Source organism: Kockovaella imperatae, assembly GCF_002102565.1.
Source record: "Kockovaella imperatae strain NRRL Y-17943 chromosome Unknown BD324scaffold_7, whole genome shotgun sequence".
NCBI lineage: Eukaryota > Fungi > Basidiomycota > Tremellomycetes > Tremellales > Cuniculitremaceae > Kockovaella > Kockovaella imperatae.
In genome coordinates this window covers 273,106-295,351 of record NW_019028947.1, presented here as the reverse complement: position 1 = coordinate 295,351, position 22,246 = coordinate 273,106, and the positions used below count along the sequence as shown (strand labels likewise).

Sequence of the window (22,246 nt, the reverse complement as noted above, 5' to 3'; positions counted from 1 at the left end):
CCGACTCGAATTTTTCGGCCGATGAGTCTTTGGTGCTGACCCTCGACTTGATTCTTATTGGCTCCGAACATTCTTCGTCTCTATACCCATCTCATTGACAACTCTCAGAGCACGAGTGAAGCCGAGTCATAGCAAGACGCTTTTCAACTCAGAGAGCTACTGGTCTTTTATCAGAAGACTGTCATTGACAAAGTCATTCATTTCTACAACTCCACCATGCCTGCCCCAAAATCTCCACCCCGAACTCTTTACGACAAAGTCTTCGACGACCACGTCGTGTATTCAGGAGAGGGCGACACTTTACTCTACATCGATCGTCATCTCGTTCACGAAGTCACCTCTCCGCAAGCTTTTGAGGCTCTGCGAAATGCTGGAAGACAAGTGAGAAGGACAGATTGCACCTTGGCCACGGTCGACCATAACATTCCGTGCGTCTTCTTCGGCGCCGACCTTGGACTCCGTCGATCCGCTGACAATCCTCCTAGTACTGTGTCTCGAAAGAATTTCAAAAATGTCTCATCCTTCATCGGCGAGGCGGACAGTCGGGCTCAAGTCGTCGCTCTGGAAGAGAATGTAAAAGAGTTCGGTCTGACTTACTTCGGAATGGACGACAAGCGTCAAGGTGAGTTCATGGCGGTCTGATCGCTCCCGCTGACTGACGGACTTCCCAAGGAATCGTCCACATCATTGGTCCCGAGCAGGGTTTCACTCTACCGGGAACTACCGTTGTCTGCGGCGACTCCCATACATCGAGTGAGCAGATTGGATCTCGCAGTTGTCAGTTACAGTCCTGACTTGTTCCAGCTCATGGCGCATTTGGCGCTCTTGCATTTGGAATCGGTACCTCCGAAGTCGAACATGTGCTCGCTACGCAGACTCTTCCGCAGGCAAAATCCAAAAACATGCGGATCTCTGTCGATGGAAAGCTCGCCGAAGGTGTAGGATCAAAAGACATTGTGCTGCATATCATCGGCCTCATTGGTACGGCTGGAGGCACGGGATGCGTCATCGAATTCGCAGGGTCTGCCATTCGAGCGCTGAGCATGGAGGCTAGAATGTCCATCTGCAACATGTCCATTGAAGGTGGTGCTAGAGCTGGAATGATCGCCCCAGATGACATCACTTTCGAGTACCTCAAAGGCAGGCCTCTCAGTCCTCGAGATGACGAAGAGTGGGACAAGGCCGAAGCGTATTGGAGAACCCTCAAGACCGATGCTGGCGCAAAGTACGACGTCGAGGTGGAAATCAAGGCAGAGGACATCATACCCACAGTGACTTGGGGAACCTCACCACAAGACACTGTTCCTATCAATGGTGTCGTCCCAAATCCCGAGTCTTTCCCAGAGGACAAACGAGGAAATGTCGTCCGGTCTCTCGAATACATGGGCCTCACTCCTGGGACCCAGATGGAGGAAGTGAAGATCGACAAAGGATTCCTTGGATCCTGCACAAACGGCCGAATTGAAGATCTTCGATCAGCCGCTCGTGTCATCATCGCATCCGAGAAGAATGGGGGACCCAACAAGGTTGCCGATGGTGTCTACGCTATGATTGTCCCCGGATCTGGACTGGTCAAGCAGCAGGCAGAGGCTGAAGGCCTGGACGTTATATTCAAGAAGGCCGGATTTGATTGGAGAGAAGCTGGATGCTCAATGTGTTTGGGAATGAATCCTGATCAGCTCAAGCCCCAGGAGCGTTGCGCTTCAACATCCAACCGAAACTTTGAAGGTCGACAGGGTGCCGGCGGGAGGACGCACTTGATGAGTCCCGCCATGGTCGCAGCCGCTTGTCTCACGGGTCGACTGACCGATGTGCGCAAACTGATGGGAACCCAAATCGGCGAGGACGGTGGGCTCAAGATCACATCCTACTTTGATTACCTCACACCGGTCACTGTTAGTGCTCTGCCTGAGCACCCGACAGAGGTCAAGCCTGAAGGACAAACCCCTGTCCAGGCCGCTGCTGCCGCTTCGGCTGGTCTACCGAAACTTAACATTGTCAAAGGTATTGCGGCTCCATTCTGGCAGTCGAATATCGATACCGACAAGATCATCCCCAAGCAGTTCCTGAAGACCCTACTGAGGACTGGTCTTGGTTCGGCTCTCTTTCATCCGATCCGATATGATCCTGCGACTGGAGAAGAGGATCCTGAATTCGTGCTCAACAAGGAGCCGTTCAGGAATGCAAGTATCTTGATCTGCAAAGGTCCCAACTTCGGATGTGGATCTTCCCGAGAACACGCGCCTTGGGCTATCCTCGACTTTGGCATCAGAGTTGTCATGGCGCCTTCGTTCGGTGACATTTTCAAGACAAAGTGAGTCGCGCATTCAACGCCCTTGGAGCGCCGCTGAATCCCATGTTAGCTGCTTCAAAAACGGTATGCTCCCTCTCGAACTCCCGCAAGCAGATCTCGATGCTCTGTATGAGGACGCCCTGTCAGGTCAAGAAATCACTCTGGACTTGGAAAACGAACAGGTCATCCGACCCGGCGATCACCCTGCCATCAAATTCAGCATTGACCCCTTCCGGCGCCACTGCCTCCTCAATGGTCTGGACGACATTGGTCTAACACTTCAACACAAGGAGGATATTGAAAAGTTCGAGGAGAGACGAACGGCTGTCTGGCCATGGCTGGATGGAGTCGGGTACGCCAAAAAGGGCCAGAAGGTCGTGGCTGTTCCTTCGGGACCGACCAAGAAGAAAATGGAGTGGTAGAGAGTTTCATGACCATGAATGCAGATGTGACGAGATCAAACTTTTGTGCACGGGAGGAATGGTTTGCATACAATATCGATCACGCCGGACGTGCATCGAGGGATTCTTCATCACGTCTCACACCGGGGACAAGCGTTGGCATGTCTGCAGAACGAGGAATAGATTCAGAAATGGTGGCAAGGGCAGCCTTGTCTGGGATGCCAAGGATCGCGCGGAGAGGTGTCAAAAGCTTATGTCCTATCTCTTCACCTTCTCTCAAAAGAGCCTTGCAGCACAATTCAGCCATGTCTACGGGGAAAATGTCGAGCTCACCAGGACTACCTCGACAGCGATGAGGACGATAATGATGACTTCCATACGATGACCCGATGCCTGAAGTCTGTCAACACATGCGAGAAATTCTCCGCCCACCTCCGTAAGTAACGCCCTCAGAGTGCTTTGAATCTCTTGAGCATAATCGCACTTCTTGTTGAAAGTTTCTATTCGCTCCTTGATCTCGAACTCGGTGGCAATCCAGTCGAAATATTCTAGTTCATGTCAGTTGCAGCCCGAGGCTCAATAGTCACCTTCTAGCTGAGGCTCGGCCCAATATATCTGAGAGATGATTTAGCAACCTGTTGTAAGGGATCCAAATGTCCGGACTCACGTCCGGAGTGTCCTCTAAACCACCTCCCCACGTGTTCACCGCCATGCGCAACGTCATCAATTCGCCAAGCTTCCGAATGACTTCCCTCCTCTGCATAGGCTGAGCACCTGACCTTTCCAGTGCTCGAGGAAGATACGAAACAGAGGCGATGTGGTCCTCGAGTCTCCCTTCGAGGACGGATAGTGACGATGATCTGGAGAGCGAGAGGGAAAGAGTGTACCGAGCGAGCAGGGCTGCGAGTTTAGGAGAGTCGGGGAACGAAGACAAGGTCGGCGGAGCTCCTAGTAGAATCAGATTGCCTCGAATATCTGTCTGACTGAAATTCGTCAAAATGAACTGCGTTCAAACAAGCTCACGCATCGGGATCAACGATAAAGTCCATCTCCTCAACCTCGTACTCCCTCTCCGGCAGTCTCTGTACCTCAATGTTTGCACTTCGACGTCTGATCACGTCCGTCAGAAAAGCTTTGCCCTCCTCCTCTGTCAGGCCCCAGGTCACAAAGTTGCCCGAGTTGAAGACCCAAACCTCGCCCCGTTGACCGAATTCAAAGTCGTTGACCAGTTCAGCATCTTCCTCATCTCCGGCACCGTCGGAAGTCGAGTCCAACAGAGATGACGATGAGATTTTGGCGACATCTTTACCCTGAACTAATCGCTTTGCGCCTCCACGACCTTTCCATGGTCCAATGACGAAAGCTCGCTCCCGGTCGCCCTCTGGGACTTCTTGCCATTCTACACCTAGATCCCTCAACACGATCCCTAAGTTGACCAAGTCGTATTTTTCTGCCGTCGTATGGGCTATGCACTGAAGCAATGGGCCACGAGTAACGGATGGAGCGTTTCGCAACGGCGCAGATGCAGCTTGCAATCGCCGTTTCGGTGGCTTATGAGACGCCGGCTTGGGCTTCGAAGGTTTAGGCTGCCATTGCGAGGACGATGATGAAGAAGATGCTTGTCTCGATAAGCGGGAGGGACCGGTCCATCTAAGTCTTGACCTTGGTTCTGAAAGTTCAAGCTGATCGAGTGGCTTGTGTTGAGTGACAGATGTACTTAATGGACGTCTGTCGAGGAGCGTGAAAGTCTCTGATGGCTGCCTTGAGACCAGTGGCCTATAACAGGTACCACAGAGGCGCGAATGAGGAGCACTCAGCTTACTGACCAGTCTGCTTGGGAGTGTAGCCATCGTGCGTGACTGAGCGACAAGCTTTGTGATGGACAAGATAGATAAGTCCACTGTGGTCGGTCAAAATTCACAAATTTCCGGCCCATCGGCCAACGTGGCAAAGGCCTACTGCAGCACTCTCAGCAGCACCCCATGCATCGCTGATGCGAGCTGGTGTATCTCTCTGCATAGTATCATATTCAGCCTTATATAAACTTTAGCTGTCATCGTACAACTTGATTCTTATTATCCAAAGCCCTAGCCATGTCAGCACAATTCCCTTCGATTGTGAGGCGGCCCAAGTAAAACCCATAAAAGAACGCCTCGAGACCCATCCTCGACCTGATATATACCACCTGCACCAGAACATCAGGTATTTCTGATTGGCGGAGGTCTAGCAACAGTGACCTCCGGCAAAACCACCTCGTCTCGCTCATTGACCTCTACATCTGCTTTGGCTGCTTCCCAATAACTGGCACGATCCATCGGTATATCATTCTTGGAGTAGAAATCTGGGCCCCGAATGGTTGGTAATCGTCGTCTGCGACGTTGGCGATAGCAGAACAAAACAAAGCAGGCGATCGCGATGAACCCCACAACTCCGACAATCACGCCAATGAGGTCATTCGTACTGAGGACAGTGCCGCTTGTAGATCCAGGGATCATCAACTGGTCGACATTGTAGTTGAAGTCGCCCACAGCGAACCGCGAGCCATCCGGCCCCAGGAATGTGATAATCATCTCGTACTGCTGCAATGTGTCTAAACTGGTGGCGTATAGCACAGATCCGTACTCTCGCCATTGACGTTTGGCAGTGTAGGTCGTTGTCGCAGGCATTCCAACTGTTGCCATTCCATACCAACTGATCGTCCCTGGTTCTCCGGCGGTTACTCCAACCTCCTGCAGGGTCACAGAGTAGTTGCCGGCATCAGGACCTGCGTACCCGCTGAACGTGACAAACGATGCGTTTGGTGGCATATTGTAAAGCAGCGAAGATCCCGGCGTCCATGTCGACTGATATGATGAGGGCGGAGTACCAGTGAGCCAAGTCCCATTGGCGGCGACTTCATACCCGGAGGCGCTGGTCACGTTCGGTAAAGTATAGGGCACCGAAAAACCTTCTTCCAGAGGCGTAGCACTGTAGCCCAATATTTAGCTGGTGAAGCCCTTAGCAGGAGGCAGCAGGCTCACTGGCTAGATCCTGAGAGGTAGTTCAGCCCAATGCTCGACAAGTTGAGCCAGTCCTTGTTGAGCTTCAGAGTGATCTCGTGATAGTCGTTAGATAGCTGACCTATGTAGCCCAGATATCCGTCTTCTGGCGTCTGCCCTAAGCCGAAACCCGATACGGTGAGCGCGGAAGGCGACGCTTTATCAGAGTTACTGTTCGATGCAGTCATCACTTCGTTGTCGACTGTAACGCTGAGCGTTTCGTTTTGCTGCGCTGTGTTCTGATTCGCAAAGGATCCGAAAAAATATGCGGAGCTCCCCACAAAGGAGAACGTGAAGGATGATCCAGGCGTATCAGTGAATGCCCAAATCTCAGACCCGCTCAGCAGTCCCGTATTTTCCCATTCCTTCCACGACGAGGCTGGTGCAGAAGTATTCCACGCTGATGAGGGCGGAGGCAAACCCAACGAAGCGTTATAAGACCAGGGGACCAGTGGGGGATCGAAAATCAGGAGCGGCGAGGTGGGGTCAAGGGTGACATACCCCCCTGATACGGCGGTGTATCCTTGAGGGGAGGTGATCGTCGACATCTCAGATGTCTACCAGGTGAGCAGAGCAGCCTCTGGCAAAGCTCTCAAGATGTGAGGCAAAATGCGTCAAGAGAGATGTCCCCCATTTATTACAAGTCAAATATCCGCTGGACCGCCATTTTGCCCCGCCTCGATAATATGCCATCAAAACCATGTGCGTCCCTCAGGAACGCCGTGTGACCTATAAGCATTTTGGTTGTAAAAATAGCCCGTGCGGCTGATTATAACCGTGCGCTGCTGACGTCGGATTTAAGTATCTTAACATAATTCCGTGTAGAGATAGACTCATTCGTCATCTTTACCATATGCACGAGCATCACGGGTCTAGCTATGAGCGTACGAGAGGTGCTGATAGGTCTTACGGATCACACACTGTCTTCCTTTCCGACTGTGCTGCTCTTAGTGTGGATTGTCTGGATATCCTGATTCGACCTTTCAGGTGCCTACTTGCTAGGACACCGATTCGCGTCCGTCGTGTATAAGCTGAGAATCAGGAAAAAAAAGCCTGATACAGGTCTCACGTGTGGCGAAGGGGGTCTTGCGGGTGTGGAATGCAGTCTGATCCGTGCTTCTGGCTTATGCTGGGTATTGCATACTTCAGTGACCGCAACGGAGACTGTCACTGCGGATCAAGTCTACTACAGCATCGCTTTTCTGACCCTGCCTCTACTTCTGGGGTTCGTCGTCCAGATTGGACTCAAAAAGTGGGCTCGTGGGCCCCGTGCGTCCAACTGGCGGGTTGCTTGCTCTCAACGACACCATGAGAGTCTGGATCTTTATGCTCGATAAGCTGCTTCAGCCGCCCTCCTGTCTCCCAATATTGATGACAAGTCTGGAGAAACCTACGTGTCAGTGCGACGAGAGGGATGAATATGCCCAGTATGCATGCCTCTGGCACCCCAGTGTGTGAGTTCCGGAACAATCGAGGGAATTGTGCCACGCTCGTCTTTGTCGGGTAATGGCTCAAGATTCTGTGCCGGAAAAATCGCGTGGCCTGCTTCCTCCCATCACCTTCCTCTGCCCATACATACAGCGACAACGCTCGACAGTCTGATTTATACCTTCATCTCACCGTCGCTACACCATGTCTGCATTAGCTTCTTCTCTCATTCTGCATCCGTCTCTGAACCAGTCACTCGCGGTACTGGCGACGACAAATGGACGGGACAAGGTGAAGTTTGGGAGTTTCTGCACAAAGTATTCGCTAACATCCCGACCAGGTGTATCGACTGATCCAATATCTCTCAAGATTGATCGCGTGGTCATACCTCCGTAGGGGCTCCCTGGACCATGCTGCAAAGTGGGAAGGGTTGATGAAGGGTATGGCAGCGGGTAGAAGGGGTGAGTCAAGCACTCAAACTATGTGAACATGAGAAAACTTGGAGACTGACCCAAACACTCAGTGATGCGGCTCTTCAAGCCCACCGAATTTGTTCAGGCTGCGTTGAGACTTGCTCAGCGGCCTATGTGAGTCAAATGGCATGTTCAAGTCGCTGATGGTCATTAGAACATCACTCACCGCCCCTGGCCAAATTGCGCACCTAGCCCAGATTGGACGCCAGATTGGCTATGCTGGATTCCTTGGCAGTGATGGTCTCGTCTGGCTCGGTGGAATCCAATTTCTTCGCTACGACAAGGAGTGAGTGCATGAGATGATGCGTTTGCGATCATCAATGACGTTGCTGCTCAGGAAGATTGCCCGACTTCAGCGGATCTCGTACAAATGCTGGTTGACTGGCATTTTCCTCTCCCTTGTATCAACCGTTGCCTCTCTCGCCAAGCTCAGAGCGGATGGCAAGCGTTTCGCGTTATCAAACAAGATCGCCAGGCGGGAAGCGGCTACTTCTGAGAAGACGCCGGAGGAAAAGGCGAGAGATGAGGAGGAGAGGCGTCAAAAGGGCAGGGCACTGTTGGCGTGAGCATGTCTTTTTCCTACTCGATATCAGAAATTTGACACCCCTCACAGGCAACGGCAAACTCTACTGAGCCAATTGGTGATGGATTCTTGTGATATCTGGATCCCGGCCACAAATCTAGGCTATACCAGTCTTAACGACGGCGTCCTTGGCATCCTCGGGTAGGCGTCCTGGCCTCTGCTTGTGGAATCTCGACTGACCTCGCACAGTGCTACGACGTCTTATATGTCACTCCAGACCTTGTGGGCGAAGCACAAGGCCGCTGGCATCAGCAAAGTTTAGATTGCAAGGACCTCAATTGGGCTAGACGTATCGGCTGCAGGCTTTGAGAGCGATCGCCTAGTAATGACAATTCAACTCTTGGTGTGTGACGCGGACGGCCTGTATATGCATCTGAGTATGAGATTCCGGTTCTTCATGCTTGCCAAATGTTGGCTCTGCGCTTAGAATGCCCCCATTCCTACTACGTACTATTTCGAAACGACAATAATTACGAGAATTCGCGCCACCTGACGAATGAAATTCTTTCCAACGTCATGAATCAGATCTTCTGTGCTATTGTGACACATCGACCTTCTGATAAACGAAGTCCTGCCCGTCCACTTTGATTCAAGCTCAAAGCTCCCGTCGAAACAGATTGAACCGCCGCGACTTCCACCATTTTCCGCGTCTCAGCCAGCGGTGTCCGACCAGCGTCACACCCTCAGAGACCGTCTGCATCTTCTATATCGCTGCATAGGCACTTCACCTTCGCGCGCCATGTTCGGCCGTCTCACCAGACTCACTGTGGATCTAGTGGCCATCTCTGTCCTGATAGCGGGAGTCAAGAAGTCCACAGGCTATGCGTGAGTGAATTATACTCGGCGGAATCATTGACTGATCTATACTCTTTGTTTCTCGTTCATCTGCTCTTCTCTTGGTTTTCTCACGCTCCCTATGTATCAAACCCATCTTGCCGCTTATCACCACCTATGCTCCTTATTGCTGGCCGCATCACAACACGACTTGCCACGCTCCGGCATTTCACAGACCCCGAACGGAACGGATCAAAGACACTGCCCTGAGGAGATTCTTCGATTCCTACTTCGCCTTGGGCGACACTGTCTTCGGAATGGTCTGTGGTTTCGTTGTGAATTCTCGCTACTTTAAACGGACAATAGAGCCATGACATGTGCTCCACGGATGGGGAGAAAGATGCTTATTGAAGCTGCGTTGTACTGGCTGTTGGATGCCAAACTGTCGCTGTATCGACTTGGATCACCTGCTTCACACATTCTTCAGGGTTCCAAGCCCTTCTGCAAAAGGCGATAGATAACCTTTGCTTAAGTGAAAAATGTTTTGCAGGAAGTCGACGCTCGTCAATTGCCTTTTGGAGCGAGGCGAAGGACTAACAGCCCCCAATCTCACATGACCTCCCCCGTCATGATAAACGATGAGGACTCGTACAAGCTGAGACGGGCTCCCGGACTATCCCGGACAGAGGGCTGCGAGTGGTCGGAAATCGTTGGATGTCTTAATGCACCCAGTCCCGCAATGCTGATACTGAAATCATTTCTTGCCGTGATCCTTGGTATCGCATACACTAAGCTTTTCCTCACTCATGGCGCCAGCTTCTCCCCAAAGAAGCTACCGACACGGAACTTCCATTCATCAAAGCAGAAGGGTACAAAAGAGGCGGGCTTCTCTGACCCTTGGAAGCTTCTACGGCTCCATAGAGCTAGACTGATCATATACTAAAGTCTGGAAACACAAAATCGGCCTTGCTCCGGTCTCAAATGGCAATCTCACACCTATTCCACATTTCGGTACCGATATCGGTCCAATCACCATCCATCTCTCAAGGACCATGCTCGTGCAATTGCGAGTCTTGTAAGTCGACTTCTGTCCTCCTGAACCTCCTTGCCGATACGTGTCGCTCGAAGAGAATATCCAGCTCGCGATACGTTCGTCCTTTGCATTCGGGAAGCCGGAAATAGGACCAGATCCAACAGAGGACGCAAGAAACAAACTGTGAGAAAGCTGTCAGTTTCATCTTTTGGGAGCTTCAATGGGCTCTTCTCACCCAGAAGAAACCTGCGTATCCCTTCCAGCCCCATGCGAGGGGGTTCATCATGCTTTCCAGCATGTCAGCCTGTCCTCTATACACAGGACGCATTGCTCACTAGGTGTTGAGAATTCCAGCCACTATTCCAACAATATTGTAGGTGATTCGAGCCAAGCCGACAGTTTTCACTCGCAGCCGAGTGGAGGACACTTCTCCGACGATGCAATACGCCACAGGCTGTTTGATCAATCGTCAGACGCTGCTCATCCTCTATCTAAACAACTTACGCCAACTGTGAAATCATAGGTGAAGACCCACATCAAAACGAGGGCAGCTTGTCCCCATTTCGCGCCGGAGTCTCCGTGAGCAGAAGGCACAGCAAGACCACCGATGAGGATGAGACTTGACATGGTCAGCATACAGGTGCCAGGTTTCTGAATGCCCATAAGTACTCACAGCACAGCCAGTACTGAAAGGCCATACAGGTAGACAGTCCGTCTTCCCACATACTACGAAAAGCAATCAGTTCTGCTTCAAGGCCAGAATGCGTCCACTCACTGTCATGGTGAACCAGGAACCTACGGTACCGCAGAAGCCAATCGCGTATTGTCCGAGATTGAATTTGAAGGCATTGGCAGTGCTGAGTCCGGCTTGTTCAAAGAAATAGGTTCCTGTGTATGCCTATCAGCGGCGAAGAGGGAAAGCTCGTCAAACATGCCTTGATTGCCAAACGAAGATCCAGACAAAACTTGGATGGCCCAACCGATACAAGCAATCTCTGTGCGACGGAGATCTGATCCACGGAAGCAGTCCTGTGAGGCAGAAAAGAGTGTATCAGTGGGGATCCTGGCGGTGGCGGTGTGGTCATACTTACAAAGTAGCTGACTCCAGGCTGATTCTCCAGTTCAAGCTGGTTCGTCCTGACCATCATGGCTATGACCTTGTCTGGATCGGTGTCTCCGTTGCGCTTCGACAGGCGCATGACGGACTTCTTGGCTTGTTCAAGTTTGCCTGCGCGAACCAGGAGCCAAGGGGACTCGGGAGCGAGAGTGGCGAGGATGAACAGAGGGATCGGCCAGACCTGAGGGCTGTGAGTAAGTAGGTGACACATTGTGATGCTTGTTTTGACTCGCCCATTGCACAGCAAAGGGGATCTTGTATGACCACTTGTCTGGTCGATTCTGGACACCGAGCAACACTCCAGCACTAAAGTGTCTCTGGTCAGCCAACACTGGACATGACTCAAAGTCAGTCGCACCTGATGAATTGCCCAATGACCCAGCACTGGACCCGCGATCAGCTTGAGCATCACTGCTTAACACCGACAAGCTTACCAAGTTGACGTAGGTCGTCAGATAACCTCGGAGAGCGACAGGGGTCACTTCGGAAGCGTAGGAGACCGCGGACTGGCGAATCAGCTATGCCTCAACCAAAATACTCACGCTTGAGAAGGCACCCCAAGGCAAACCGCAGAGGAGCTACCTTTGTGTCAGAGGAGGGTACGACGCGCAATTCTTTTATGCTCACCTCGCCAACGAAGAGGACTTGGACGTTTGGCGCACTGACGATGGGTCAGCAGGATGCAGAACTACCCTGCCACTCACAAGAAGACGATGAAGACGAATGCAGCCATGAGGACCAAAGAGATCTGAATGGTGTGCCGATATCCATACCTGTCCTGAAACCACGAGGCGACGAAGATACCACTAGGTTTGTGTCAACCCTGGCACGGCACATGCGACTGTTCCTCCTCACATGATGTTTCCCACTGTCGATGCCTGACCGATAGCCGTCTGCCACCTGGTTGCAGGTCAGCGGGGAGAGGGATGGCCTTGTGCTGTGCCAGAACGCGACTTACGCTGGCTCGAGCTGGTAGCCATCTGCTGCGTTGCCGGAGTATTTACCATACTTCTCCCTGTATGGCCAGTCAGTGAAATGTCTTTCCGGCAAGATCTCCACAGCGGACTTGCCTGAAGATTGGCAGTCCAGTGATACTCCCGAGCACTGCGATCGAACTCAGCTCTCAACCTCGCTGCACAGTCACTGTCCCCGCTTACGAGCAGTATCATATCCTTCCATGATGATACAGAGACTAATGGCGAAAGACCAGAAGATGGATTGAGGATAATCTTTGAACGCCTGTCGCCATCCTTGTTCACGCTCTTGACGCTCTGCAGCGATAGCATCTTGGATCAACTGGGCCCACTCCACGGTATTCTTCTCGCCGGCGTTCTCCAAGCGAACTGGAACGCTTCGCTCAATGAAGGTCGCATCGTCCGCCTTGTCAGCGCTGCTCTTGCGCTCCACCCCTGACATGGTCGCTCTGATTGTGAATGATTTGGCTGGATCGTATCGCTCAAATGTGGACGCTAACAGTTCTTTTGAGACCAAGAGAAGTCTGTTACTCAGCACAGAGACCCATAGCAGGACCTTCGGGCAAGTTTTGTTGGGCTCCGACGAGAGGCCTCTGTGTCTACGCATAGGATACATACGCTCTTTTGCTTGCCTCAGTTCTCACACGTCTACCATACAGTTCCGCGTTCTCAGGCATTGATGGATCAAAAAGGTTATTATTGACCCCACGATTGCACCTCGGGCTCCCACCCCTCGGATCTCTTCCCCGCAGTCTCTGGGTCATGCCGAGGTTTTTCTACCCCATATGGTATGTCAAGATCTTGACCGCGTCCCAAGAGACCGGATTTAGCCATGGCAGCCGCCCCCCATTCGTCACAGACAATAGACTTTGCTACGTCTGTGGCGCACGGGAATTGTAAATTCGGTCAAATCCGAGAAGTGCGCAGTGAATGGAACGACAATATCTGGCACAAGGGTATCCATGGGAACTGTGAGTAAGGCTCAGAGGGGCAAGCGTCCTTCCCTTGGCAGGTCCGCTTTGTTGGGGGCATAATCTGACGCAGCCGTCGCCTAAGTCTTCGCTTATATTCGAGCGCGGAGAGTTCGAGGTCTGCGGACCGCAGAGTATACATGAGCGTTACAACTTGGATCTAGTTACCTTCTACCGCGCCTCCTCCCAAGAGTCGCTCTCGGACGAACTATGTCCATCGCTACGAGCTGCTGATTCAGACGCACCTGGGTCTTCTGTTTCGGTCTCCGTCACCTCCGTCTCAGTGTCAAGTATTGGAGCAAAGCTTCTGACGCGACTTGGCGCAGTCGTCTCTGACTAAAAAGGAATGAGTGATACTCCATCTGGTAGGACTCACCCCTCCGATCGTTGAAGTCCGCTTTCTTTCCTCCGGCATTTTTCTCAGGCCTCCAAGCGCACTCGACTCGACCTCTTCCCACTCTCTCCGCCGCCTTGCTTCCTCCTCAGAGGCTTCTCTAGCTTGTCTTTCTTCGAGCCGAGATGCCTTCTCAGCCAAAAGATCAGCCTCAGACATTCCTGTCGGATCAGTCTGCCGGGAAGATCGGGCAGCTTTGGGTCGAAACAGGAAAGAAATAAGGACAAAAGCGATCAGAGAAGAGGATAGCGTGAGAGCGAGCGAGATCGGCGGTAGAATGAGAAGCGGCGGGATAGGATGAACAGACAAGAGCCATCGGACGCCTGTTGGTCTGGGCGTGAAACGAACGACGACCCAGCCGGTCGTTCGAACTTCACGAGATTGAGGTTGGCATTGTTGCGCTGTGGCATCGAACGTGTCGGCATCTTCGCGGCCTGAACACGAATCAGCGCTGACCTGCACGTCACTGCCCACCTATGCTGACGAACGCTGAGCCAACAGCCGTGTCCCTCGCTCGACCTGGATTGACCACAACGCCCTCCATCAGATTCTTCCTCAATAGCACCACATTTTTGTCTCCGACCGGATGCCCCAAGCTGCCTTTAGCACGTCGTCTTCGGATGCGGCGAGTAGACTCGTCTGCGTAACCAAGCACTCGTGAAGGGCAAAAGGCTCGGAACGGCCATGGGATGATGCACGGTGGAAGAAGATGGGTCGGAAGGGACGGAAGGGCGAAAAGTGAGACTGAGAGGGGGGGCGGAGGTAGGGACTGCAGACATTAGGTTGATTCACGGGGTGATGTATTGGGCGCGCACTCACGGGCTGAGCTGCACCGAAGACGACGAGGTCTGAGTCTCGAGCAGACAAGAGTTGCAATGTCAGCATGAAGTTTCCTGGTGTACTAATCAGCCAGAGGACAATGAGAATTGATCTCCATCACCACGCACCCATCTCCTCGGATCCCCTTGTTGGTCGAACGAGCTCCATTTCCACCTGAACATCGTATCTCAGTTCTTCTTGAAATCTCTCTATAGGCAGATCCAGCGTCGTATGTGGGGCTCTCATGTTCTTTGATCTAAACGTAATCTGACGTGTCAGTGTTCGTAGAACGTGTACTTGCAGCTGCTGCTTGCGCCCGGCTACCTTGCCTCACCCGTAGATCAACCATCCCTCCAACTCGACTTCGCCCCCAGTTCCCCATGAATACCAAAACGCCCCGGTGGCAAGGATCGAGAACACAGAAGATCCCAGAAGGAGTACGAAGAGGAGCAGGAGTTTGAGGACGACGCTGACGGTCAAGGGAGAGGCGAGAATATTGTGAATCCATTTGAGTGGGAGTGTGACACTACAGGAGCGGGGACGATCAGCGTTACACAATTTATGCGGGTAGACAGAGCGTAGCTGCGATATAGGGATTTCGCCAATGCTGCACGCCAACGACTCACGGCAGAGAGAGCGTACGAAGCAACACTACTAGAAACTCGAGAAACTCGTTCTTGCCCTTTGTCGAGTCTTGTCGTCCTATATCCCGGGACAAGGTCTGGCCGGAGCCGGGACCCTGCGACATCTGCATCGCTCGAGCCCTGAGGTAGGGCTCTAGGGATGGCTCGGGCTGAGAAGCCATGGTAGCCACAAGGTATACAGGCCCTGAATGACCTTTCTGCTGGGATGAATACCGTATCTGAACAGATATGTTGTGTGGAATTGTGACATCAAGCAGCCGACGCCAGCGCTGATTACGAGGCGAGGAGGATGGTTAATCGGGGATTCGCGAATCCTAATGACGATTAGGAATTTCTAAAATCCTAAGACCCCCCCTCCCCCCTTGTTCCGGGTGAAACGTGCGAGACGTCATTTCCAGCAAAGACGAGAGATTTTGCTGGCACGCCAAGGCTGGCTTTTGAACGATTCAACCTCATTGCTGGATCACCATGGACACATCCCAGCATCCTCGAGTAGCGCTTCTATCGCCATCGTCGTCCCTGTCAGTTGATCATCATGTCGCTTCCTCCAAATTGGCATTGTCCACCGCCGATTCGAAGCCTACCTACTTTCAAAACCCTTGGAGATCGTATCGAGCTCCCTCACTCAATGATGCCTGGCTAGCTTATCAGAAGGGGGCAGCAATAGCTTTACCACCTCACAAGACTCCCGCACGTCGTCCATACCTCGGTACAGGGCCGGAGGACGAGAGTGCGCCGCTGGCCGTGGATCCCGAGGCAGATGATGCGGATGATCCGAGAGATTCATCTGGTGCACTCTGGTCCGAAGGAGGATGGTTAGGTAAAGTCTACGTCAGGCCGGAATTCGCAACGGTCAAGGATGAAGTAGAGAGGGAGCATTGGAAAGACCCACCGATTGAAGTCATCGAGCCAGACTGGAGGGAGTATGGTGATCAGAGTGAGACGGGAGACGTGACATGGTTAGGACATGCTAGCGTTCTAGTGAGGATACCTTGGAAGAGAGATGGGGAGAAGCAGCGTGCTGGAGCTTGTGGTGTCTTGTTTGACCCGATCTTCTCTTACAGGTGCGCAAGATAGTTGAGCTACGATTGGGTCTAATTGGCCGCTTTCAGGTGCTCGCCTTCGCAATACGTTGGACCGGCTCGATATCTGCCTCCGCCATGTACAGTTGCGGATCTGCCGCCAATACACATCTGTTGTATTTCTCATGATCACTGTGAGCCCTTCAATTGCCTCAGAGCTCGATGTTGAGGAGCTAGACGATCATCTTGACTACTACACTATTATGGATTTATGGAAGTACCATCAAGCTACGATACATTTTTTCGTCCCAATGGGTGAGACAACGTGAACAAGTCAGATGCACATAGTAATGACATATATCAGGACTGAAAGGATGGTTCACAGCTTCTACGATCCCAGAAGACCGCGTGACGGAGCTTGACTGGTACCACGAGACGCTCCTCAACTTTCCCTACCCATCCTCCGGCCAAGATGAGGGAACAGTTTCCGATGATGATGGCGATGATGAGGGTCCAAGTTACTCAGCTCCGGCCAAGGTCGACCCGGAAGCAGCACTGACCCTCAAGATTGCTTTCACACCCGCACAACATCGGTCAGGTAGGGGCATCCTCGATCACATGACAACATTATGGGGAAGTTGGTGTATCGGTGTGGTGGATGCGGATGACGCCTTGAAGGCTACGGATCTGGGTATGAAAGGCTGGAAGGGCTGGCGAATGTTCTTTGGAGGGTGAGCGATGACTCTCGCTTGATTATTAATGTTTACAGAGACACTGGGTATCGTTATGCCACTGCACCGGAAGACGACGAGGAGGCCGTATGCCCGGCTTTCCAAGGTCAGTATAGGAATTCTCCCGATCCCACCGATGGCTCATGACTTCGTACAGAAATCGCATCTCTATACTCTCCCTTCGATTTCTGCATGCTTCCTTTATCGACCGGCTCGTCGCTCCCCTTTTTACGCACTGTCCTCTCCCTATCACTGGATCAATACACCCTCACCTCGTCCCAACACTGTTCACCTGGTGATGCACTAGAGATTCATCGGATCATGAAAAGTCGTCGATCATTGGGTATCCACTGGGGCACTTTTTGTGATGCCGACGAGGCTCGGGGTACGCGTATAACGTTTGCTCGGGAGAGAAGAGATGGAGCTGTATGTAACACGTGGGAGGGGGAGGGAGATGGAAAGGCTGAGAACGGGAGATTTGTCATTTCTGACATTGGCCAGATCCTGACGTTTCCGCAAAAATAGGGGAGAGCAATGAAGTATCAGCCGTCAATACACACGGTCAACATAATCCAGGGTGGGTCCTCGCTGTTGTAAAACCTGGTAATATCATATATGGGCTCGTTACTCGGCATGTGCGCAAAGAGACAACAGGGGACAGAGCGCAAATTCTCATTAGATTGATCCTCAGCAGGTCACCTCCCCTTCTGCCGCTTCATCTCCTCCTTGCGTCTCCGTCTCTCAGCTTCTTCCCTCTCCGCAAGTTCATCTTCTCTCCTAGCTATCCTCGCTGCTTGCAATTCCTCCTCTTCGACATCACTTAACCCCGCTTCCATGTCGCTCGACCCGTCACTGTAGTCATCATACTCTTTTCTCGTTTGGCCTGGCCTCCTGAACAAAGCTTGGATTTCTGCAGATATTGCAGATTGGGATGGCCCGCTGTGACCTCCTCCAAACCTCTCTTTACCTCGAGGTCTGTCTAGATCCGGTCGAGTTCGTTTCGCAGGTCGATCACTGTCCTCGGACGTCGTTGTTGAGTCGTTGGAATCGCGACGTCTGCGAGAAGGGTGCGCGGCGGCAGCCTTTCCAATGGTATTCCGTGGTCCGTTGCGACCCATCCCATCGGCCTTTGGTCTCAAAGATGGGTCTTCCCTCGCTTTGCCATTTCCATTGATGTGGGATGCAGCGACCTTGCTTGACCCATTTGATAGCTTGCTAGGAGTAGCGGCTGATCGAGGCAAGGATCCGGAAGCCAACTTGGGCGAATTGGATGGCGAAGCCGCCTTATCCACTATTGACCTGACTGAAAAGACGCTATCAAACTTTGACGCCTTGGCGGATTGGGCGAATGCCAGTGCGGCTTTGGCCTTACGACCGAGAGGCGGAGGCGAACCTTTACGCTCTGTATTTCGTTTCTTGGTATCAGAACTCTTTGTTCCGCCCCTGTTCGCTCGAGAAGTCGATGAGGCCTTTTGGTCGTTCGCAGCCTTTTTCGCTTCGAGTCTCTGTGTTTACCAGTCTCAGCAAGACTCTATGATGTACACGTGTGGCGGCGCTCACCTTGATGAGTGGCTTCTCGAGGCTGAAACTTAATGGTCTTGGCCGGTATTCGTCCTCTGCAAAGGGATTATATTCAATCTCCTTTGCCTCACTTGCGGAGGGTCTACCAGCAATGGAAGGAGCGAGAGACGATGAAGCAGATACTTTCGAAGGACCAGCTTGACTCGACGGACCAGCTTGACCTTTTGACGCGCTGGCTTTCACCATCGCCTCGTTGGCACGGAGCAGTTCCTTGCGTCGGAGCTCCTTACTTTGAAGTTCTCGCTGCTTTTTACGCTGGCAGGAGACATCAACTTCCGCTATGCTAGGGATTGTAGATGCGATAAACCGGCCGGCTCACCTCCTCCTCTTCCAACGCAGCTTGCTTATCCTTTAGGCGCTTCGCTTCGAGCTCAGCTTGAAATTGGGCCTCTTTCTTCCGTTGAAGCTGCTCCGCGAGCGCCTTCCGAGCGAGATACTGAGGGCAGGTGAGCTACCATGAATGAGAGAAATTGTGAGCTCACGTCAGACATGATGCGTCTCTCGTCCTGTCTCCAAAGCTGTAGGACCAAGTTACAAGAAGGTGGCGATGCAAAGCCAGGAAGTATATACGTCAATAGCCGAAGAAGAATGCCAACGAGAATTGCTCCCTTTGCCAGTCCTTCTCTCTCTCAATCGGATCTCATATACCCATTGTGGGTCTTAACTGTCTCTCTCAAAAGACGATATGGGTTGCTCTGACAAGACACGAAAGGTTTCTGTCTCGTGCGCGACGGGGATGATGGCCGAGTGAGAAAGCAAGTCACTGACGAGCTCAAGCGTCGATCGCTCAGAACGGAAGCAAATTTCCGCGAGACTCCTCAACGCGCATTCATGCCTGACAACTCAACTCGTATTACATATCCAGCACTTATTCATCGATCGTTAGAGCTGACAAAGCAAGATCAGGCCAGTAGATAGGACAAGAACGCTTACTGGACATCGATACCTCAACTGCATATACGACTTCCTCTCAAACAACACGCACATCGCTGCTTCAGGCCGACTCGCGAAGAATCAGCGAGAATGGACAACGATATCATGCGGCTGCTGCAGCAGCTCCAAGGCGGAGGACAACGTGAAGCTCCGGCGGCACAGACAGTCATAGCGGATAAGTGAGTAGCTAGTCCACCGGCCTTAGGCGTCCAATGCACGCCACTGTCAAGTCTTGTCGCTGATAATTGCTAGCGGCGAGACGGTGCATATCTCCTCTTTGGCATTACTAAAGGTTAGCTGCGCAGAGGATCATCGCCATGACAAAGCTGACACGAGATTAGATGCTCAAACATGGTCGTGCGGGAGTACCGATGGAAGTTATGGGATTGATGTTGGGCGAATTCGTGGACGATTATACGGTGAGGGGTTAGAGATGCTGCAATTCGCAGCATTGGCATTGATCAGGAATCTGTGCTGATCGGCTCGCATCAGATATCATGCGTCGATGTATTCGCCATGCCGCAGAGTGGAACGACCGTGACGGTAGAAAGTGTGGACCACGTCTTTCAAACGAAGATGCTGGACATGTTGAAGCAGACTGGACGGTGAGTCAGCAACCTGCCTACCCGCCTCGAGGTCTGAACCCTGATGATCTTCTGCAGACCGGAGATGGTAGTAGGATGGTACCATTCACATCCTGGATTCGGCTGCTGGCTCTCATCAGTAGATGTCAACACTCAGCAGGTGAGTCATCTGTGAGAGGCTCACATTTACTAATCGTTTCAGTCCTTTGAACAATTACACCCTCGAGCCGTGGCCGTTGTCATTGATCCGATCCAGTCTGTCCGAGGAAAGGTCGTGATTGATGCTTTCCGATCCATCAACCCTCATGCCGTCATGGCCGGTCAAGAATCAAGACAGACAACGAGCAATATTGGTCATTTGAACAAGCCGAGTATACAGGCTTTGATACATGGTTTGAACCGATACTACTACAGTGAGTCAGATGCGAATGGCAATGACAAGTAGCCTCGAGATCCAGCCATGGAGATGGCGCAGGGCGCTGACTATCTGTCTCAGGTCTGGCGATCGACTACCGAAAGACGGAGGGCGAGCAGGGCATGTTACTGAATCTGCATAAACGAGGATGGACCGAGGGTCTCAAGCTGAGAGATTTCGACGATATGAAAGAGGGCAATGAAAAGGCCGTCAAGGTGAGTCATCTACCCGCTCTTGCGTGAAACTACACGCTCATCTTCATCAGGACATGTTGTCACTCGCCTCAGCCTACAACAAATCGGTGCAGGAGGAATCAGCCTTGACACCGGAGCAGCTCAAGACGAGGCATGTGGGTAAATTGGACCCGAAGAGACATTTGGAGGATGCTGCTGAAAAGGCAATGGGGGAGCAAGTGACTCAGAACCTTGCCATGGGAGTATTGGCAGAGTTGTAGAGGTCCTTCCTGACAATTGAACAAGCATGTGCATGGATATCGGTATGCATAGTCCAAAGTCGGGGTGGGTCAATACAATGAGGGATAGGAATTGTACAACATTCGTCTAATCGGCACGAGATGAAAATGGGAGGGCGGGATGGCACCAGGGGCCATTGCCTAGGTCGGCTCGCCAGAATGATCCGCACCGCATTCTGTGAGACTGGCTCCGCAGAACTGAGCTAACAGGATGTAGAACAAAAGCTTGGCCAATCACGTCAGGGATTGTACTTTCACTGAAAACATATACATCTTCGATACTCACCACGCAAACGACGCCCGTCAGGACAGTGATCCTCTGATTTCTCCACCATTGTTGTCTCCTGACGCTCCTTGCACCTCGACGGAAGGCGTATGCCTGACCAGCCAGTGTATCCGTTTTGTCCACTAATAAGTCTAGTCGTTCACCTCGTTGGAGGATCGAGTCAATGTTCTGCACCATTATATCTTTGCTGCGGGCAGGAAGCGTCACGAAGGGATCCAGCGAGCCAGACCGGGAGAGAGAGAAAACTCACACGTTGTCGAGATCCGTCTTGGCCTGTTTGAGTGGATCAGACGGCGGGTTTGCAGTGTATTGATCCATGAGCTAAGGCGAGAGACGTGCGTTAGTCAGAGCCGGATATCGAAAGACCAAATCAGCTGCAGATGCAGCTGCTGTTGCAGCAGCTACTGACCTTTTTCAATTCTGGCTCAAATTCATGATCCAAGCTATGCCCTCCAGCCGAGATCACCATATCAGAAGAAAACATTGAGGTGAACTGGTAGTTTTCATATCGTCAGCTCGAACTCGAAGCGAAGAAAGGAGGAGACCCTGGTACTGACCTTGCGCTCGACCTCTGCTAAAAAGCCAAATGGCATTCTACGGCCTACTGAGTCGTCCGCCATAACGAGATAGATGACACCGTCCGAGGAAACATAATGTATGAGTCTATCTTGCCAAACGTCTAGTAAACGCATGTCAACGAGGTCCAACAAGAGATCGGAAGGAGATGGACAACATGGCAAGTGGAGCTGTGGCGATGACTGTACACTTACACGTGAGTTTACTGTTGTTCGGTGGGATCTTGGACAAGATGGTAATTTGAGCAGCTACGAATCGCTCAGCGTGTGTCGCTCAGTAGGTCGATAATCATCGCTTGCTATCAGACGTACCGGGTTTCAGCTCTGCTCCTCCCGTGGCGTGTTCCGCAAGGACGGTGGTCCCGCGAGCGACCAGGGCATGTATGAGAGACATTGTGAACTGTTGTCAAGCTTGGAGACGAGAGTCAGTGACGTTCCAGAGCCAGCCGAAGTCGATGCTCAGAGCTCGGTCGTGTCGTAGACGCATACAAAGACACAGCGATTGATAAGCGCTGAGCCGGAATCGGGAAGACCAACGACGTCAGAGGTGAGAATAAATACCACGTCATACATCTCTCCATGTTGTCCAGCCACGAGAAGCGTTCCGGGTCGATTTGAATTCTCGGGTCGATCTGGCGACTGTCTTTTTTCCGAAATCAACCCTCTCTGGGACACCTTCATACTCAAGAGATACTGCGTGGAAGA

General features: G+C 52.1%; 11 protein-coding genes across 11 annotated transcripts; 5 read left to right on the top strand and 6 right to left on the bottom strand.

The window, feature by feature from the left end:
• The first annotated feature begins 46 nt into the window (after positions 1–46).
• Positions 47–2,762, top strand: BD324DRAFT_626871 (putative 3-isopropylmalate dehydratase). Its single transcript, XM_022015940.1, has 5 exons — positions 47–428; positions 486–622; positions 673–753; positions 805–2,314; positions 2,364–2,762. The coding sequence occupies exons 1-5, from the start codon at positions 217–219 to the stop codon at positions 2,713–2,715; spliced, it is 2,292 nt and encodes a 763-aa protein (XP_021870770.1). The 5' UTR covers positions 47–216; the 3' UTR covers positions 2,716–2,762.
• BD324DRAFT_626869 (hypothetical protein) lies at positions 2,763–4,595 on the bottom strand. The gene is made up of 6 exons (XM_022015939.1): positions 3,718–4,595; positions 3,362–3,677; positions 3,282–3,309; positions 3,127–3,242; positions 3,028–3,087; positions 2,763–2,980 (listed from the first exon to the last, which is right to left on the bottom strand). Exons 1-6 carry the CDS (start codon positions 4,542–4,544, stop codon positions 2,795–2,797), a joined length of 1,533 nt encoding a protein of 510 aa, XP_021870769.1. The 5' UTR covers positions 4,545–4,595; the 3' UTR covers positions 2,763–2,794.
• A 99-nt stretch (positions 4,596–4,694) lies between these two features.
• On the bottom strand, positions 4,695–6,455 carry BD324DRAFT_626864 (hypothetical protein). Its single transcript, XM_022015938.1, has 2 exons — positions 5,715–6,455; positions 4,695–5,661 (listed from the first exon to the last, which is right to left on the bottom strand). The coding sequence occupies exons 1-2, from the start codon at positions 6,278–6,280 to the stop codon at positions 4,893–4,895; spliced, it is 1,335 nt and encodes a 444-aa protein (XP_021870768.1). The 5' UTR covers positions 6,281–6,455; the 3' UTR covers positions 4,695–4,892.
• An 822-nt stretch (positions 6,456–7,277) lies between these two features.
• On the top strand, positions 7,278–8,604 carry BD324DRAFT_626860 (peroxisomal biogenesis factor 11). The gene is made up of 7 exons (XM_022015937.1): positions 7,278–7,451; positions 7,501–7,621; positions 7,684–7,747; positions 7,788–7,919; positions 7,971–8,195; positions 8,247–8,357; positions 8,406–8,604. The coding sequence occupies exons 1-7, from the start codon at positions 7,365–7,367 to the stop codon at positions 8,476–8,478; spliced, it is 813 nt and encodes a 270-aa protein (XP_021870767.1). The 5' UTR covers positions 7,278–7,364; the 3' UTR covers positions 8,479–8,604.
• Positions 8,605–8,720: 116 nt separating this feature from the next.
• On the top strand, positions 8,721–9,801 carry BD324DRAFT_626853 (hypothetical protein). The gene is made up of 2 exons (XM_022015936.1): positions 8,721–9,041; positions 9,226–9,801. Exons 1-2 carry the CDS (start codon positions 8,956–8,958, stop codon positions 9,362–9,364), a joined length of 225 nt encoding a protein of 74 aa, XP_021870766.1. The 5' UTR covers positions 8,721–8,955; the 3' UTR covers positions 9,365–9,801.
• Positions 9,802–10,033: 232 nt separating this feature from the next.
• On the bottom strand, positions 10,034–12,556 carry BD324DRAFT_580272 (alpha-glucoside:hydrogen symporter; the record flags this gene model as incomplete). Its single annotated transcript, XM_022013428.1, is given in 19 exon segments — positions 10,034–10,204; positions 10,259–10,310; positions 10,359–10,477; positions 10,528–10,642; positions 10,697–10,749; positions 10,799–10,921; positions 10,955–10,958; positions 10,973–11,052; positions 11,115–11,321; positions 11,350–11,446; positions 11,499–11,524; positions 11,575–11,646; positions 11,683–11,718; positions 11,768–11,801; positions 11,845–11,946; positions 11,996–12,040; positions 12,099–12,151; positions 12,207–12,244; positions 12,298–12,556. 19 exon segments carry the CDS (start codon positions 12,554–12,556, stop codon positions 10,034–10,036), a joined length of 1,686 nt encoding a protein of 561 aa, XP_021870765.1.
• Positions 12,557–13,135: 579 nt separating this feature from the next.
• Positions 13,136–15,269, bottom strand: BD324DRAFT_461464 (hypothetical protein). The gene is made up of 7 exons (XM_022012851.1): positions 14,925–15,269; positions 14,633–14,824; positions 14,427–14,554; positions 14,299–14,372; positions 13,954–14,248; positions 13,462–13,913; positions 13,136–13,421 (listed from the first exon to the last, which is right to left on the bottom strand). Exons 1-7 carry the CDS (start codon positions 15,101–15,103, stop codon positions 13,257–13,259), a joined length of 1,485 nt encoding a protein of 494 aa, XP_021870764.1. The 5' UTR covers positions 15,104–15,269; the 3' UTR covers positions 13,136–13,256.
• Positions 15,270–15,410: 141 nt separating this feature from the next.
• BD324DRAFT_580073 (beta-lactamase superfamily domain-domain-containing protein) lies at positions 15,411–17,220 on the top strand (the record flags this gene model as incomplete). The annotated part of the gene is made up of 6 exons (XM_022013425.1): positions 15,411–16,006; positions 16,055–16,158; positions 16,202–16,279; positions 16,329–16,695; positions 16,734–16,801; positions 16,853–17,220. 6 exons carry the CDS (start codon positions 15,411–15,413, stop codon positions 17,218–17,220), a joined length of 1,581 nt encoding a protein of 526 aa, XP_021870763.1.
• An 85-nt stretch (positions 17,221–17,305) lies between these two features.
• BD324DRAFT_461581 (hypothetical protein) lies at positions 17,306–18,995 on the bottom strand. The gene is made up of 4 exons (XM_022012852.1): positions 18,759–18,995; positions 18,596–18,712; positions 18,256–18,531; positions 17,306–18,200 (listed from the first exon to the last, which is right to left on the bottom strand). The coding sequence occupies exons 1-4, from the start codon at positions 18,765–18,767 to the stop codon at positions 17,391–17,393; spliced, it is 1,212 nt and encodes a 403-aa protein (XP_021870762.1). The 5' UTR covers positions 18,768–18,995; the 3' UTR covers positions 17,306–17,390.
• A 22-nt stretch (positions 18,996–19,017) lies between these two features.
• BD324DRAFT_626837 (Metalloprotease subunit of the 19S regulatory particle of the 26S proteasome lid) lies at positions 19,018–20,693 on the top strand. Its single transcript, XM_022015935.1, has 8 exons — positions 19,018–19,388; positions 19,462–19,501; positions 19,551–19,628; positions 19,702–19,814; positions 19,872–19,953; positions 19,996–20,206; positions 20,290–20,423; positions 20,474–20,693. The coding sequence occupies exons 1-8, from the start codon at positions 19,300–19,302 to the stop codon at positions 20,660–20,662; spliced, it is 936 nt and encodes a 311-aa protein (XP_021870761.1). The 5' UTR covers positions 19,018–19,299; the 3' UTR covers positions 20,663–20,693.
• BD324DRAFT_626835 (synaptobrevin-domain-containing protein) lies at positions 20,694–22,032 on the bottom strand. The gene is made up of 7 exons (XM_022015934.1): positions 21,854–22,032; positions 21,737–21,790; positions 21,524–21,645; positions 21,376–21,459; positions 21,217–21,287; positions 20,967–21,153; positions 20,694–20,905 (listed from the first exon to the last, which is right to left on the bottom strand). The coding sequence occupies exons 1-7, from the start codon at positions 21,933–21,935 to the stop codon at positions 20,822–20,824; spliced, it is 684 nt and encodes a 227-aa protein (XP_021870760.1). The 5' UTR covers positions 21,936–22,032; the 3' UTR covers positions 20,694–20,821.
• Between the last annotated feature and the right edge of the window lie 214 nt (positions 22,033–22,246).

Bases quoted from the DNA above. Each gene is read 5' to 3' on its own strand.
- BD324DRAFT_626871 (XM_022015940.1), top strand. From the start codon at position 217: ATGCCTGCCCCAAAATCTCCACCCCGAACTCTTTACGACAAAGTCTTC. The intron at 429-485 runs GTGCGTCTTCTT...CAATCCTCCTAG, and splicing joins ACGGTCGACCATAACATTCC to TACTGTGTCTCGAAAGAATT. The intron at 623-672 runs GTGAGTTCATGG...GGACTTCCCAAG, and splicing joins AATGGACGACAAGCGTCAAG to GAATCGTCCACATCATTGGT.
- BD324DRAFT_626869 (XM_022015939.1), bottom strand. From the start codon at position 4,544: ATGGCTACACTCCCAAGCAGACTGGTCAGTAAGCTGAGTGCTCCTCAT. The intron at 3,678-3,717 runs GTGAGCTTGTTT...GACGAATTTCAG, and splicing joins TTTATCGTTGATCCCGATGC to TCAGACAGATATTCGAGGCA. The intron at 3,310-3,361 runs GTGAGTCCGGAC...ATCATCTCTCAG, and splicing joins GTTTAGAGGACACTCCGGAC to ATATATTGGGCCGAGCCTCA.
- BD324DRAFT_626864 (XM_022015938.1), bottom strand. From the start codon at position 6,280: ATGTCGACGATCACCTCCCCTCAAGGATACACCGCCGTATCAGGGGGG. The intron at 5,662-5,714 runs GTGAGCCTGCTG...ATTGGGCTACAG, and splicing joins TACCTCTCAGGATCTAGCCA to TGCTACGCCTCTGGAAGAAG.
- BD324DRAFT_626860 (XM_022015937.1), top strand. From the start codon at position 7,365: ATGTCTGCATTAGCTTCTTCTCTCATTCTGCATCCGTCTCTGAACCAG. The intron at 7,622-7,683 runs GTGAGTCAAGCA...CCAAACACTCAG, and splicing joins TATGGCAGCGGGTAGAAGGG to TGATGCGGCTCTTCAAGCCC. The intron at 7,748-7,787 runs GTGAGTCAAATG...GATGGTCATTAG, and splicing joins AGACTTGCTCAGCGGCCTAT to AACATCACTCACCGCCCCTG.
- BD324DRAFT_626853 (XM_022015936.1), top strand. From the start codon at position 8,956: ATGTTCGGCCGTCTCACCAGACTCACTGTGGATCTAGTGGCCATCTCT. The intron at 9,042-9,225 runs GTGAGTGAATTA...GGCATTTCACAG, and splicing joins AAGAAGTCCACAGGCTATGC to ACCCCGAACGGAACGGATCA.
- BD324DRAFT_461464 (XM_022012851.1), bottom strand. From the start codon at position 15,103: ATGGCTTCTCAGCCCGAGCCATCCCTAGAGCCCTACCTCAGGGCTCGA. The intron at 14,373-14,426 runs GTGCGTGGTGAT...TTAGTACACCAG, and splicing joins AAGGGGATCCGAGGAGATGG to GAAACTTCATGCTGACATTG. The intron at 14,249-14,298 runs GTGAGTGCGCGC...TAATGTCTGCAG, and splicing joins TCTTCGGTGCAGCTCAGCCC to TCCCTACCTCCGCCCCCCCT.
- BD324DRAFT_461581 (XM_022012852.1), bottom strand. The intron at 18,532-18,595 runs GTGAGCCGGCCG...GTCTCCTGCCAG, and splicing joins CTGCGTTGGAAGAGGAGGAG to CGTAAAAAGCAGCGAGAACT. The intron at 18,201-18,255 runs GTGAGCGCCGCC...TGGTAAACACAG, and splicing joins TCGAGAAGCCACTCATCAAG to AGACTCGAAGCGAAAAAGGC.
- BD324DRAFT_626837 (XM_022015935.1), top strand. From the start codon at position 19,300: ATGGACAACGATATCATGCGGCTGCTGCAGCAGCTCCAAGGCGGAGGA. The intron at 19,629-19,701 runs GTGAGGGGTTAG...GGCTCGCATCAG, and splicing joins AATTCGTGGACGATTATACG to ATATCATGCGTCGATGTATT. The intron at 19,954-19,995 runs GTGAGTCATCTG...TAATCGTTTCAG, and splicing joins TAGATGTCAACACTCAGCAG to TCCTTTGAACAATTACACCC.
- BD324DRAFT_626835 (XM_022015934.1), bottom strand. From the start codon at position 21,935: ATGTCTCTCATACATGCCCTGGTCGCTCGCGGGACCACCGTCCTTGCG. The intron at 21,646-21,736 runs GTAAGTGTACAG...TGCGTTTACTAG, and splicing joins GAACAACAGTAAACTCACGT to ACGTTTGGCAAGATAGACTC. The intron at 21,154-21,216 runs GTGAGTTTTCTC...TCCTGCCCGCAG, and splicing joins AAGACGGATCTCGACAACGT to CAAAGATATAATGGTGCAGA.